Source organism: Plectropomus leopardus, chromosome 6, assembly GCF_026936395.1.
Source record: "Plectropomus leopardus strain MGB_pleo_1.0 chromosome 6, ASM2693639v1, whole genome shotgun sequence".
Taxonomy (NCBI): domain Eukaryota; kingdom Metazoa; phylum Chordata; class Actinopteri; order Perciformes; family Serranidae; genus Plectropomus; species Plectropomus leopardus.
The window spans coordinates 17,049,078-17,065,495 of NC_142181.1; the positions used below are offsets into that span (position 1 = coordinate 17,049,078).

The 16,418-nt window shown below is 40.9% G+C and overlaps 2 protein-coding genes across 4 annotated transcripts in view; both read left to right on the forward strand.

Annotated features, from left to right (window-relative positions):
* Positions 1-12,619, forward strand: part of vps53 (VPS53 subunit of GARP complex) — a 357,717-nt gene extending 345,098 nt beyond the window's left edge. For all 3 annotated transcript variants that reach the window (XM_088078882.1, XM_088078883.1, XM_042486659.2), the window contains exons 17-24: positions 2,152-2,299; positions 2,670-2,752; positions 2,864-2,942; positions 3,345-3,493; positions 3,580-3,649; positions 3,799-3,936; positions 9,815-9,919; positions 11,317-12,619. In XM_088078882.1, coding sequence (XP_087935008.1) covers positions 2,152-2,299; positions 2,670-2,752; positions 2,864-2,942; positions 3,345-3,493; positions 3,580-3,649; positions 3,799-3,936; positions 9,815-9,919; positions 11,317-11,484 — 940 coding nt within the window. In that variant the 3' untranslated portion in view covers positions 11,485-12,619. The remainder of the gene's footprint in view (positions 1-2,151; positions 2,300-2,669; positions 2,753-2,863; positions 2,943-3,344; positions 3,494-3,579; positions 3,650-3,798; positions 3,937-9,814; positions 9,920-11,316) is intronic.
* Positions 12,620-12,792: 173 nt separating this feature from the next.
* On the forward strand, positions 12,793-16,365 carry rflnb (refilin B). The gene is made up of 3 exons (XM_042486660.2): positions 12,793-13,433; positions 13,895-13,989; positions 14,976-16,365. The coding sequence occupies exons 1-3, from the start codon at positions 13,236-13,238 to the stop codon at positions 15,292-15,294; spliced, it is 612 nt and encodes a 203-aa protein (XP_042342594.1). The 5' UTR covers positions 12,793-13,235; the 3' UTR covers positions 15,295-16,365.
* The last annotated feature ends 53 nt before the right edge of the window (positions 16,366-16,418 follow it).

Below are 16,418 nucleotides of genomic sequence, written 5' to 3' on the forward strand. Positions count from 1 at the left end.
TTACACGGATTTTGTACCAGGGAACTGGCAGGATAAAGTCTCTTGAATGTCTGATGCCGTTGATTTGGACCTTTGCATTTTGACATATAGCTCCCTTGGGCAATGTCTAGTTAATTTCAGGTTTGCAGTGCATTTGTGAAAGAGGCTTAAGACAGCCTTACTGATTTAAAATGACAGGGACAACCCCAAAGTCTCTCTTGCTCAAAAAAAAAGTCATTTCATAATAATATTATATGTCTGGCGACATTCAATTTTTTCTTATTATTTTAAGGAATTACCATTTAAAGGCAAAAGCCAATAATGCTGCCAACAATTGATCACACTAACAAGTATTGTCTGTGTTTTCCACTGCGCCGTAGACCTCCATTGCCTTCCAAACACTATTAAAAACACATCATTCAACCACATCGTTGCACTGGGTGACATGTTCCTTTTATTAACAGCAAACAGGCTCTGTAGTTTATTTTGAGCTAATCCCACATACACCGTCCTGCTGACAAAAACACTCACTCGTATTCACTCACTAGTATTTAAACCGTTTCCATCCATGAGAGTCATTACATTTTCTGGGCAACATCACAAACACAGATTTATTTGGGATTAACTTTTCACAAACAAGCATGTCACGCCCATATTTGTTCATTCTTTTGGTATGGCGATGGGGCTGTTCAGGAGTTTGGTTTTAGTCTTCAGTCCTTCCCTTGTTTGATGGATTGGGACGGCATGCTGTGATCGATCTGGAGTTGGTTATGTTGTGGCAAAGCCTATTATGCTACCAGCAAAAATATCTCTGGCTCATTGGCCACATTAGAACTCATCTCTGGTTGTTTCTACATGCACACACACACACACACGCACGCACGCACGCACGCACGCACGCGCGCGCACACACACACACACACACACACACACACACAGGCATACTCTGTTCCTGTCTCAGATATGCATGCATGCTAATTACACACTTGCACCCTCTGAGTAATGTAAACCATATTCTGAGTTGTATACAAACATGATATCAAGATGCTCTCAGAGACTGTGTAAGTGAGTACACTAGACACATGCAGACACATGCAAACATGGTAGTCGACTGTGGTGTGCTGTCAGTTGGTTTTGCGAGTTTTGGAAGGGGGCCTTCGAATGAGCTTGAGCTATGTTGGGGTTTTACCCACGTCTCAGTTATGACCTTTATTAATGACTGGGTTGACGTTGGAAGTCTCGTTGGAGCAGCATCCCAACACTTGCGTCTGCTTGTAGTTATGCCTGTTCTGTCTGTGTTACTAAGCTTACTGTGCTTTACTTAACCTGTGGTTCCACAAAGAGTTTTTCTTCAAAGTCCTGTATCGTACTCATTTTCATACAGGTTCATACTATCCATTTTGCAATTCTACTAAAACATGTTTACATGCTTCACATCTTGGGATTTTTCTAAACCCCTGATGCCTCTAATTCACCCTGTAACCTCACGGCATACAGTAATCTATGATCTAAATGTAAATAAAGTCACCAGCAGCCACTTCAAAAAATTGATTGATGATGTAATAAATGTACTGATATTATACAACAGCTTAATCTTAGTTGCTAAAGGACTCAATATTTCTTTTTCAGTAATGATCAGTTGGGAAACACAAAATGCTAATTTTCTATTAGTAAAGGCAGGATACAGACTACAGAAGTTTTAAAATCCTAACTAATTTTGAAATCGGGTTGTATTACGCTCATAAGAGTAACCACACAGATGTTTATAGATATATATATATATAGATATATTGTTAACAATGCAGTGCAGTGAGAAAAACACAAGAGCAGAAGGCTTTACAAGTCTGGATGAGAAAATGCTTAGGAAGGCATGATCCACATGGGCTGTCTATTCTTCAGCAAAAAAAATGACTGATGAAAACTGATGAACATCAGTAATGACCAAGATAAGAGTTCGGATTCCTCATTCAATTGTTTAAAGCAGTAAATTGGTCTAAAACTTAGCCTGAGCTAAGTCAAACTTTTTATACATATTCATTTACATATAAAATATATGGGCAGAAACTACTTAATTGAGCATGAATCATTTCCCCTCTTTGTGTTAACCCCTCTTTTGCCTCTCTTCTGCTGCTGTTTTCCCATCTCTCTTGTTATGTCTATCTTTCTATCTAGATCCAGCAGTAACAGTGGGGGCCTTACCATCAGCAGTTTGTTAAAGGAGAAAGAAGGCTCAGAAGCTGCTAAGTTCACCATGGATGAGCTCTGCCTGATCTGTAGCATCCTTAGCACGGCAGAGTACTGCCTGGCTACCACACAACAGGCACGCACCTACAAACAATCACACAGATGCACAGGCCATAAGTATCTATGAGTTCAAGTCTTTAATTGAGCTGCAGTGACAGTATATACCAGGAAGATAAGAGATGCCTGTAGTAGTTGCAGAATGTTTGACCAGTGTTTCATCAGTGTTTTAAGGAACTCACAGTGGCCGTTATGATTACAGTACATCCTGAGAGGTTTCATCCATACTGTTTTTTTTTTTTTTTGTTTTTTTTTAGTTTTTTTGCAACACAAAGATTTTTTTTAGCCAGCAGTTTAAAAAGTAGGCTAAAATGCATTTTGGGGTATGCGCTCAAAGTAACGTAACTTTTAATGTATTTAATTTGTGTTTCTTGTTTTATATGATCCAGTTGGAAGAGAAACTTAAGGAAAAGGTGGATAAAGTCCTGGTGGAGAGAATTAATTTGACTGGTGAGATGGATACGTTCAGCACGTAAGTGAAGGCTACATACCAGCAATGCTTTTCTTATGAAAAAAGGCTACGTTCTCTCATGTGCAGAGTACATTTGTATTGTGTCAGTTATTTTCTTTCGTGTTTTCTCAGTGTGATTTCGAACAGTATCCAGCTACTTGTCCAAGATCTTGATGCTGCCTGTGACCCTGCCCTCACTGCTATGAGCAAGGTTGGACACACGCCCGCAAACACACACACACACATACACACACACACACACACACAGCTCATATACCTTGATTGCCTTGATTTTTAAAAATTTTTTTACCTCAAACTTTGATGGATTTTAAGGACCGTGGAATCCTGGCATACAGTGTGTATGATATTTTACCCTTAAGAGTTTATGCAAGAAGATGCCAAAACACAAGGTTGTCTAATGTTTTTGCAAGTTATTCTTTGCCACCAAACATCTTTCAGAAACTTGAAAATGTCCATATTAAAAATGCCTTTGTTTTAATGCGTAATGCATTTAAAGGTACAGTCACATAATCCTACTGATAAACAATATTTAAACATTCTTTGTGTGTAGCCTCTGATACTAAAACTAACTCTCTCTCTGTCTCTCTCTCAGATGCCGTGGCAGAGCGTTGAGCATGTGGGTGACCAGAGTCCTTATGTGACATCAATCATCATGCACATTAAGCAAAATGTGCCTATCATTAGAGACAATCTGGCTTCCACGCGCAAATACTTCACACAATTCTGCATCAAGTTCACAAAGTACAATACACAAACAAATTTATACGCATCTATAACCCATAATTAAAGTTTTTCAAAGCTGACTTGTTACTATTTTCCTCCCTTAGTTCTTTCATTCCCAAATTTATCAACCACCTGTTCAGATGTAAGCCTATCAGCATGGTGGGAGCTGAACAAGTAAGTTCAATATATGCTGATCTGTTTTAAAGCTGCATTGTGAGTCATTATCTTAATACATTTTAAACTGTATGTGAAGTTATGCTGTTACATGATTATTACACTGTGTGCACTGGTATAACTGTTCTTATCCTATCCTACCCCACCAGCTCCTCCTTGACACTCACTCCCTGAAGACAGTCTTGCTGGATCTGCCCTCCATAGGCTCCCAGGTGCTCCGCAAGGCACCTGCAAGCTACACCAAGATTGTGGTGAAAGGCATGACCCGTGCAGAGATGATTCTAAAGGTGAGTGGCTTTGTCTGTGCAGCTTTGGGTACAAATTTGTGTGAAGGGAAGGACCTTCCTGAGATAAAGATGTTGGAAAAACACTCAACCTCGCTTTCAGACCCAGTAGAGATTAATTTAAACAGTTTACTTTTCATGTACGAACTCAGAATGAGCTTGCATCTCTAACTGAAAGATTTTAACGAGAACTCTAGTTCTTCTCTAAATACAAAATAATTCAACTTAAACACATTATCAGGGCTGCTTGATCTTTATGGGACACTTTAGATTTTATGATATTTAACTTGGGTAGCTTAATTCGTGTCGACCATTTTTACAACCAAAGCTTCACTTTCTGACCTTTAAAGGATTGGAACTTTAGATAGACCCTTCTGCGTGAGTGCTGTCTGAATAATTTTCTTTATCTCTTGTTTGCCATTGTACAGATTTAATGTTGAAACTCTGACATATGCAATTAAACACAAGCTTTTAGTGTTTATGCTAGCTTGAGACCAAGTATAGTCTGGCACAACCTGCAGCTAACTGCTTTTTCCACTGATTGAGGTTCCGTCATTAGAAGCAACAAAAGAGAACATTTCTCCATTGAGTGTTTGTGGTTTGACTGGCGAGCCAGTATTTAAGTGTTTGTTTTGAGTCACTCACGCAGATTATCTATTTAGAGTTTATTTTGGGCAGAATAACCCTTTAATTGTGTCTTTAACCCCACTCACAATAGCACTTTATGAGAATGTTTCCATAAAATAACCCACCTCACATGAGGTGGGGAGGGAAGAGGAATAGAGCTCATGCACTACTGGTTTAACAAATGTGAGACGAGCCAACACAGACACGCACACAAACATTCTTTGACACAGTATGTGGTTGACCTTCAGCCAGTGGAAAGGTGTGATCGAGTATATGAGTAGAGACATGCGTCTACTCACAAAAATAGGCACTGCATAACAGGGTGAATATCGGATGTTGTTTAGTCTGGCTTCAGAATTACCTGAAGAGACCCTAAGAGGACAATAGTATGTGACTGCTGTAAATGAACCCCTCCCTAATTAACTGTCTCTTGAGTGTCTAGAAATGCACTTAGCACACGCACAAACAAACACACAAACACACACGCACACACACACACACACACACACACACACAAAGTACATGCCTGTCCCTTTGATTTCCTTTGAATTCCAAGAAGGCTTTTCTTATTTCCTGAAGTAATCGTGGTTAGACAGTCTTGATGTTTACAGCTGTTAGTGTGACCTGCTCTAATCGTGCTATAGGGCTGTCACTTTTTATTTGAAATTTGATTGTTTGTTCAAAAGTAGTAGTAGTTTTCGAACTTTAATGACATGTTCAAATTCAAAATTTACAGTCTAGAAGGACAACAGTTTGGGTTTTTTTCCAGCAGGGATTGGCAGCTTTTTTGATAAGAAGTGCCATTTCTTAAATTTCTTGTTAATGAGTGTGCCTTATCAAATGGTCAATATCTTGGCCCTCAGAATGCTCCATAAAAACATTGGCACTGTTCTCACCATTTGTTGTTTGAGGCATTATTTTTAAGCAGAAGAGCTCCTCTCGTACGGTCAAACTAGAGTATCTTTCCATTGCTGCCAAACGTGATATACATCTACACTATCATCAAGTGTGAAATACCATGGCTGCTTTCAAATCAGCTGTCTTAATGCACACTCTTTTCACTAATTATCACACTTAATGCTCGTGTGCCTGCTATTGTGGCATTTGTTAAGCTACCGCATGCATGCATGGCCAAGGTTGCTGACCCCTGATTATGGTCTATATGCACATCAGACCATTTGCTGTGTAATCCAGCATAGTACGCTCTAAAATGTCACTGTCAGCTTGACCTGCTGCGTGTCCTGTTGCCCTCCATCAAACTAAGCACAAGAAAAGATGCCAATGTTTGCTGTGAACATGAAGGACACTGGCGAGCAAAGCTGTCCTGAGCAGACAGTCACAACTCAAAAGCATCTGAGAAGTAGTGTCCAGAAGTATTTTGGGTTCTACACCGTGAATGGGATAATATCCAGAGACAAGGCTGTTTTGCACCTTTTTACAAAGCTGCTGTCTTACTCAAGAACCACAACAAATGTGCAGACTTACCTGCTAACATTAGCTTGCCACCCAATTTAGGCAGCGGATGTGCCGCAGACAAGCGAAGTGTAAAACCTTATCTGACTGGCTACTATTCGGCAAACTCAGCTTCAGCAGGCCTCTTGTCAGGACCTTGTAAAAATGCTTTTTCCTCCAAGATTGCAAGATTTATATGCAAGGATATGTAGCCCACAGGAGCCACTATATAAAATTTGAAGTTCCACCACAATCTCAAAACCCATAGTGCAATTGTATGAAAAAATTAAAAAAAACTAAAGAATAAGACACTTGCTCTAACCCCAGACAGATGGACATGGCTGGCCACACATGCTTGTGAGACAGTCAGGGGGGACGCAGCGGTCAGATTCATTTGATCGAATTGCTTGTCATTTCACAGTTGTTCAGTTTGGATTTTTGGACAAAGTGACAGCCGATCGTGCTAAGCTGTGCTATAATATTATGTTATAATACTGTAACGGCTCCTACACTGTGTCTTAGACTTGGGCCTCCAGGCACACTAACTTTGTTTTGTCTCAGACATCGACTGTCCAAACCTCTTTCAGCATTTCAGATCTGACAGCCTCTCCGGACTATTTTCTGCTGAGATGTGCGCTGTTCCATATGGCCCGTTTATAGCTTGTCTTTGTTCCCTGGAAAAATGCCCTGAATATATATACAGTACATGAATTTCCACTCATCTGCCATACATTAAAGGGGCTTTCACGTTATAGAATTATAGAATGCATTCACATCAGCATTCACTGTCTGCTTTTTTGACTGCCAGCGGGCCCCTTCATCTGGAATGTGATCTGTGTAGCTCCTGAGGAACTTAGAGACGTAGCTGACACTGCATGAAAGCCTCCGAGTGATTCACATTGATAACTGATAGAAGACAAAAAATCACTGAGGAGAGTAAAAATCTGATTCTATAAAAAGTATAAAAGGAAAAACCAGGAGCTAACACCCCACAGAAGCACATCAGAACATTTACATGGACATGAATAACCTGTTTATGATCAGGTTGTTTTTTTTAGCTTTCCGATTATGTTTTTGAGCATGTAAACACCTAATTCTGTTTATGAGAAACCTGAATATGCTATGCTTACACAGAATGTGACCAACCTAATTTCTCTGAGCTCGTGTAAACACTGTATCCCGAAATATGATCATAACCAAGATAAGCCTCATTAACGGGTTAATCGTGTCCATGTAACTGCAGTCAATGAAAATCTTAGTAATGATTTCGACGATAAGCAAATGATACAGTCCTAATAAATAAGATCCAGTAAAGTGTTGTATTTTGTCCCCAGTAGCAAGAAGGCATGCGTCTTTCTTCAAAAACAAAACAAAAAAACAACTTTAATAGCCTTTCAATGATTTCTTTTATTAACATTTTTGGCCTTGGAGAGAGACAGCCTGAATGATTAAAGAGAAGGTTTTGCCTTATTGGCAGCATTTTAGCCATCAACTTGGTGCAGCATCAAGGTTCCTCACAGGTAATTGCTTCCACCCTGGGCTAAGTCTGAAGCCTCTGAAAGACAACTCCACCAAAAGAGGGTCAGTACAAGAATTCCTCTGTCTAGCCTCAACAATAGTTTTAAATTACAGTCTGCAATGCTGTGACTTGTAATTAAATCTGTCATACCCCAACCAAGAAAGTGCAAGTCATTGGGGACAATCGAAAGAGCACTTTAAGTTTTTAAAGATCACTTTTAGATTTCAGCAGAAAGTCCACTTCAGGATTCCCTGTACATTTCAAATAAGCAGAATTTAAAGTCTTTGAATTTGAACAGTATTGTTTTTGCCAGTTTCAATTTATAACCTGGAGAAATTGCAGAGGTAATCCAGAGGGTTAAATCGTGAGTGTGAGGAAAGCTTGTGTTTCTACACACTTAGTCTTTCAATCAGCTCTTTTTATGGTATATCTAATATTGGACCTGGTCATCCTGTTAACTCATAAGTCATCTATTGTCTGTTTGGGCAAAACCATAATTATTCACCAAATTTGGTTGTTGTACATGGCTGCATGTTTTTGATTGTATGTTATGGTTCCAAAGTCATTTTAAAAGTCCAGTGTTCAGTGTTTATGGTGATATTTGCAGCAGAAGTGAAAAATAATATAATAAGTGTGTTATCTTTAGTGTGTAATCACCTGAAAATCAGAATTGTGTTTTTGTTACATTAGAATTTGTTAAATTAGCAGGTGCTGGGTTAGTGGCTGGTAACAGCCAAGCCAAACAGGAGGGAAATATTTGGCTCTTTGTGCCAAATGCTTCACAGGTTTCACCAGCTAGCTGCTAACTTTGCCCCTCTGCTGTTTGGTAACGGGCAGGTAGTGTAAAGTGGTTTATCTGAGCTTGTTTGCTAAAAACTGCTGCCTTCAGCTGAATAGAGCAGTAAGACTGAACCAAAATAATGACATTTTGTGTCCTAAAACCAAAACAAGAAGCCTAAAGTTGACAAAATAGTCACTAAAGCTGTGGGGAATTGAGATCAGTTTCATGGGTACATTACACAGTACTCATTGATCCAATGGTAGTGTAAGATATTGATTAGCATAGCTATAAATGGATGCAATATTGTCATGTGCTTCAATTCACAGGAGTTATCACTGTTTTTCTTTTCTTTCAATTTCTTCCAAAAATCTTTATGTATCTGTCAAAGTGTCTACTTTGGGTGTTAAAGATGAATATAGGTACTGTGCTTTGTGAGCCAGTGCTCTGTTATGTTCAGAATACACAGGATTCTTTCTGTCTGAGCCGGCCTCTCCTGGCCGGTATGATGCCTGTGATACGTGGCTGTTTTCCACGCTCTTCCAGCCCAGCCCACCATAGCTCCAGCTCTCTCTCCCACCTCTCAAGTTCTCTTCTGGGGAGCATTTAAAAGCCCCCCCTTGTACCACCCCCACCACCCCTCTCACATTGGTGCTCTCTTTCTCCCTTTTCGTGCCCGTTTTCATTCTTAAACTCCCTCTCTCCCTGTCTTTCCCTTTTTTACAAGGCCCCTAAAGGCCTTTCCCTTGGCCTGGCTCCAGGACAGTTGCTAAGTAAATCACTCAGTCAGTAAGAAAGCAAAGAATTCCATACGATCCTGAGTCTTTCATGCCTGCTCCTCTCTCTCTTTCCCTCCTGCCTCTGATTCCTAAACTCTCCCTCCTTGTGCAGCTCACCTTCTCATATAGTTTGCCTTGAGTAAAAAGAGTAAATTCTGAATTGGATCATTTTTTTAAATGAAGGAATGGAGAAACTTTTTGTGAGATGATCCCTGCGTGCATGCATGAGATGGGAGGTGGGGGTCTGTCAGCCATGTGTTCGTCTGCCTGCTTTGTAGCGGCTGCTTGAAATACTACCCGATCCACGTTTTCTACCCAGTCTCTATTGTTGGAAAAAACAACAACAAATAGAATCTAATCCAGGAAGACGTGTGCCCCATTAAACCTTTTCTGCCTGCTCTTGACTAATGCTGATATTTGCCCAGACTCATTATACCCCCAAAATAATTACCAGTGAAACCAATTCTTGCCCACCGATGCATGGAGTAATTGGCGTGTAAAAGGAAAAAAGAGAGTGAGAAGAGGGCTTCTAAATAAAGAACCATAGTCCCAATTCTGTTTGCAGCTATAACAACTACTTGGTTTTGTCAGTTTAAGCCCCCCTTTCCCTGATTTAGGCCATAGCTGCCCATGTGGGATCATTTAAAGATCTCTTGGGTCGTCCCATGATGGCTCACAGGAAAGGAGGGAGGAGAGAAACCAGCATTAAACTCTACTTTCCCGCAGGTGGTGATGGCCCCACATGAACCACCAGTGGTGTTTGTTGACAACTACATCAAGCTCTTGGCTGATGGAAATCCTGAAACCTTCCAGAAGATTCTGGACATGAAGGTCTGTTTGTTTTTACCAGTAATTTATAGGGAAAATTTGACATTTTGGGAACTAAGGTAATGAATTCAATGAGAAGACTCTCTTTAGTGTCCTAAATATGGAGCTGGGCCTGGTGAGCTTAGCTTATCAGGTGGAAATAGCTAGCCTGGATTTGTTTGAAAGTAACAAAATCTGCCTCCCCTCACCTATAAAGCTCACTAATTTACATCTGCTCATAACCCCTCGTAAAACCACAAGCTGAAGTTTCTTTCACTTTATTTTTTCGCATAGATTAAACAAAAGATTTAACATGATCTGGTAACCTTCAAGGACCATACACACCAAACTGACATCAGAGCACTTGTATCGATAAAAGCCCCCTGCTACATCGCCCCACCTCTCCATGTGTTGGCCAAAATGTTGCACATGAACACACCAAACTGATGGCCAACCAGCATGAACATTCTGTGGCTGCGTGAGAGGAAATACCACTCCATAACAGCAGATGGCAGTCATCTGTAATCACTATTCAACAAGAAACTAGAAGACTGTCATGGCGCTGGTTAGCCAGTTAGCACATTAATAACACAACCCAATATTGAAAGAACAAAGCATATTTACTGTGCACCAGTGAACAATAACACAAACCACCAGGAAACATTTCAGCTAAAGCGCTCAATGGCTAAAGGAAAACAACCTTACCTTATATAACCAGTTTCTTTCGACCTCACTTCCTCTTGACTTTAGCTCTTTGTTTACTTTCCTCACTTGTGTTTCTTTTCTTTTGCGCTGAACTGAACTGCCAATCAGAGGGATTTAATTCACTGACAGGGTCTGCCAGTACAGATACAGATTCAACATGCTGAATCTGTGTAAAAAAAAAAGCTGACTTGCATCAACTAGCGTCAGTGAGAACTATCAATGCAGGAAACACCACAGCGACGAGGGCCACAGATGCTCACCTACAGCCATACCTTTACAGATGGCCAAACATCAGTTTGGTGTGTCAGGGTCTTTCAAGGTTCCAGGTAGGTGGATTTTGTTACCTTTGACTGAGCGATACAAGCTATTTCTCTCTGCTAGCAGTCTTTATGCTAAGATAAGCTGACCAGTTACATAAAGGACTGGGGCTGGGATCTTCTCATCTAGCTTTAAGCAAAAAAAAGGAAATTACCACATCACACAAAATGGCAGGCTATTGCTTTAACATTGTAACTTTGTATTTTCTCTTACTTTGCCCATGATCTCTTCTTTTTCATTCTCCCGAAATTTGTTTTTGTATATTTTTCTAACCTGTTACTGTGAACAAACACACATTTGCATTTTCCTCTTGTTATGCATAATAACAGTTTTCTTTATCCATTCTTTGTGATTTTCCTCTTGGTTTGCGTGTACTTGTGCATGGATGTTTGTAAAAGGGCCTGAAGCGCAGTGAACAGAGCAGCATGCTGGAGCTCTTCAGACAGAGGCTACCCACTCCACCCTCGGGAGCAGATGGCGGCCCTTCTCTCTTCAGCACCCCAACCCCTGAGCAGGAGTCCTCCCGCATCCGCAAACTAGAAAAACTCATCAAGAAAAGACTTTAAAAAAGAAAAACACTAAAATCTTGAAAATTTAAATGGCTGCCAGCCAGGATGGTCATATCTATCTCTCGCAGTAATTCATCTCAAAGACTTTGTTATGCTCCATTCCATTATCATGGAGAAAGAGCAAAAAAGTGACTGAATTTTCCAACTGACAGTGATATGAACCCAAGGTGATGCTGGAATATGAAGAAACTTCCTCAGATGCTACTTGCTCTTGTTACATATGTTCTTTCCTTCTGTAATTTCCCACCTTGCTTTTCATGTAACCAATGTCTGCGCTTTGTAACATAAGTACATTATTGCAGAGCGTGTATGCACTCAGAGGAACGTTTGTGGTGCTGTCCGGGACACGTCTAATACAAATTAATTACAGGCAGCCTGATCTTAATCTATTTTATTGAAGGGGGGGGCACTGGGTCAAAACTGGTTTGCATCTCCGCTGTCCATCAGAGTGGATATGCACGCAAGTGTCTGGACTCTATGTGTGAATTGTGGCCTAAAATGTATTACTGTCTCTTGGTTTAAAGTCCCCAAGTCTGGGACAAAGAGAATCTGGATTTCCTGCATCTCCAGTCAGACATGAGACCATCTTTGTCTTGGCATTTAAAATCCCTCTAGGTTGACTTGGAAATTAGAACCAGCTCGCTGAAGTCTTAACTTGGGCCATTGCCTGGGATGTATACTGTATATGTCTACATACCAGGAAGTGGGCATTTGTGCGTGTGGTCAGTCGTATTTAACAGTCCCAAAATATTATTTGATAATTTAATCCTCTTTCTTCTTTGCATTGACATGGAAATAAGGTTTTGTTAGCATATCCATGTATTCATGCCTTCATTTCCCAAGAGACAACAAAATGGGTCTCTTTATATACAGTCCCAGTGATCTCTGGCTCACTGAAGCTGCATGTGTCCTCAGCAATGTTTATGGAAGAAAACAAAAATGGTTCATTTAAAATCAGTGCTCACGATAATTGATTTTGATGGCAATGCCTCTCTGTGGTAGTAAATCAAGTAAACGTAACTGCATTGGTGTACACATTCCTGCCTTCATGTATAAAATGTTGTTGATTTGTGTTGTCTGAATTGTGTGCTACAAATACAGTTGTTGAACACTATTAAAACATTTGCCACCATTTCCCCCCTGCGCTCTATCAAATGGGTGTATTGTGCTTCATTTCATGCACAATACCAGGAAAAAATATCAACCTGGTTTTACCAGGATCTAATTTGAATGGGACTGGAAAAATTCCCATGACCAGCCCTGTCTCTGGTTGCCACTTATCCCCCATCCAATCAGGAGGCTGTAAAGTGCTTGAAAAGGCGTTTCCTTTGGTGTGTTTGTGGATGTGAAGGCCCCTTTGAGGGAGAAGTTTGAAGACGAGCCGCGGGCAGCGCTATTCCCTTACATCCCCTCTGCTCCGTTAAAAAGCAAGTTAATTTTTCATCTCTTTATGCACATTCACCACGGAACTGGGCTAAGTGTTAATACATTTTCAATTCTAAAGTAAAGGAAAGTTTTTGATTTTCGTGTTTTGAAGGTTTCTAGGTCGGAGCAGTGAGTTACCGCCTAGCTGATGATATTTCCAGCGGGCAGCTGTGCATCCTGTCCTGGAGGAGGTTTGCAGTAACACCGTAGGACTTTGCAACAAACCAGAAGACGGAAAAACTCATACGGAACTGCAACCTGGACACATTTCTCTTTCGCAATCTGCGTTTTAGTCGCTGGACTTTTGCAACTTTTAACCAGAAATGGTTGGCAGGTTGAACTTGCCAAATGTATGTGAAGGAGATCCACTGGATATGAGCTGCAGGGCTGATAGAGGACTTGACAGCCCGGACTCCGGGTTACCCCCGAGCCCGAGCCCCAGCGCCTGGCTGCTGCCTGTGTGTGCGGAGAAAGCCGGCGGCGTGAGCCCGGTGTCCGAGGACGAGGGAAGGGGCTCCTTGGTAGGTAACAATACTACTTAACTATATGCTGTGATTTAAACTTTTCGGAGACTTCCTTTGAAGCTAGGCAAACGACCACAAATTGCAACTGAACACTAATTCAAAATGCCTGTAGATCTGTTAAGGACGTCTACTAGAAATGTGTTATTGCAAGCCTGCTAGTTTCCACAAGTGCATGAAAATGTAATGGGGTAGTTGAAATTCTACAAATTGCAGATTCTTTGCATTGGAATAGACTGCACACAGGAAGTTCACACCATACCCAGTGTTTTTCTGATTCTCAAAGAGCTATTTTTTTGTTAAATAAACCAAATTTGTGGAATTTCTTTGGAAATAACACTGATGCATCCCTTCGAGAACTCCCTGCATGTTCTGGCCAGCTGCAGAAACTGGGTCAGTTCTGAGAACTTACTGTATTGGCTTTTGGTGTTTTAACTGTGAGGCTGATTTTTGTATTGCAGGTTCCAGTTTTACCCACCGGATCTTTCCAGCAGCTACACCCATTGTCCTTTGGGGAAGGCATAGCACTTGATCCATTACCGGCAAAGGAAATAAGGTGGGTTGGCTGTGATATGACCTCTCCTGTGCAGCATTAGACCTGCTGGGTGATATGTGCAAAAATGGCACATTGGGAGGGCATGTAGGTTGTAGTATTTTTACTTTAATGTGTATTAAGATGGCCAACAACTGTGAAGTGTGTACATGAGAAAGACAAGAGAACAGTGGACTTGGACAGATATTGCATTGAACTGTAATGGATAGCTAGTGCATCCAGCTATGATATGATGACTAGGGCTGCAGCTAATGGTTATTTTCATCGTTGATTTTATCTGCAGATAATTTTCTTGATTAACTGATTAGTTATTTGGTCTGTCAAATGTTGGTAAATGGTGGTAAATGGCAATCAGTGTTTCCCAAAGCCCAAGAATACATCCTCAAATGTCTTGTTTTGTCTGCAACTCAAAGAGCTTGCTGTCAAAGAGGAGAAAAGAAACTAGGAAATATTCATATATTTAAGAAGTGAAAATCAGGGAATTTTGACAGCTTTTGTTCTTAAAAAATTGCTCATACTGATTAATCTGTCATCAAACTAAATGACAATTTGAACTGCACTTGTATGTAATTTTTTTCTAGTCCGCTGACCACACAAAGCACTTTTACACTACCTCACATTCACCTATTCACACACACAAACACACACACACACACATTCACACACAAATGGCTGAGTGTACCACTTGCTACTCAGTAGCCTGTCAAACGCACTCACACACTTACAAAAACAGCTATTGGGAGCAATTTGGGGTGCAGTATCTTGCCCAGGGATACTTCGATTTGCGGGGTGGAGGAACCAGGGAACGAACCACAGATCTTCGGATTAGTGGATGACCAGCTCTACCTCTGAGCCATATCTGCCTGACGTCAGTTGGTGATTCATTTGATAGTTAACAATCATTCAGTTATTGTTGCAGCTCCAATAAAGACTAATTTCACTCCATTGTTTTGCAATAAATAAATCCTTACACTTTTCCTCCTCCATAGATACACCTCATCTGTGCACTATGACTCGGATCGCCACTTCATCCAGGGCGTGGCCTTACAGCCCACGGGTCAGGGCCTTGAACACTGCAGTCAGACCATCATGGCTGTGCCCCACAGTACCTGGCGCCACTACAAGACACAGCTGGAGTTCCAGCCTCGCCATCGGCCACAGCACTTCAATAGCACCACCATCGTCTACCCCAAGAAAACCAGCGCCCTCTACACTACAGAGCTGAGCTACGACTGCCACCGACTATCCAAACGTTTCCTCTCCAGTGTGGAGCTGGAGATGGCTGGACGCAGAGAGCTACCTCAGTGAGGGAGGGAACAGATGGCTGGGGGGGCACAAGGGTGGTTATTCCCATGGTCCCTATACTGTAGCTCCCCTAAGGCTGGCTGCCATTGACCTGCTGTGCTTTCTTTTAACAGTTGTGTAGCCTGTTATCTTTTTATGCACCCCTCCTAAGCTGTGGACAGGAAGCACCTGTGCTACGGCGTAACAGATATCAGAGATTACAAGACATTGACAAAGTGGATTGAATATCCAATCAGTACATGTCTTCATGTTCATGGATATTTCATTAAATGCTTCACTTTGTAGCTTGTTGGTTTCCAGAGGCATATTTGATTTGTTTTTACTGGCTGTAGAATTGACTCAGACTAAGATGAGGAGACTTTGCACTCAGCAGTCTCTCTCCTAATGTCATACATTTGGTCAGGTGTGCAGAGTGATTGGTTTTAAATTTAAATGGTGAGGCCTGCCTCAGTTCAAATAATTTGTTTGCAATGAAGAGTTCTTTTTAAAACTGCTAACATGGCTCAAAGAGACTCACATGCAAGGCATAGGAAAGGTAAATGAAATGTGGAGCTGGAGTAGATGTGCATGCTAAGAAATCACAAATGTATCTACACTGTGTTTTGTTTGTTCACAGGGTATTGTGTGTTTCTGCACAACATAGACACAAGCTAAGCTCTTCCCATGCCTTCTCTCTGGTCACTTTGGCTGCAATTCATAATGTATTATGTAAATGTTGGTAGATTAAGCAAACTTTTTTTGTTTTCGTTGGAAGTACAGATGTATGAGTGTGGAGTTTACTGAAAAGTGGATATTATTTTTGATATGACTCACTGGCTTACTAGTGAAAATAACAAGCTGCATTCCTCTGCCATCCCTTTCTTTGGCTTGACTTGGATTGAAATCGTATTTATTCTGTTAGTTTTAGGTTCTGAGTTTTTATCAGATGTTTAACGGGTCTCTCCACAGTCATGACAGGGGATATTTTTTGTGATTCCCTTTTGTGCGTTATAGATGTATCTGTTGATGCTTATTTTTTGATATTAGTCACTTATTCAGTGCAAGTTTGAAATAAAGTGTTTATCAGTTTAACAATTGTGTATTTTATAAAGAGGTAATCCTGTTTGTTCTAAAAGATAACAGCAGAC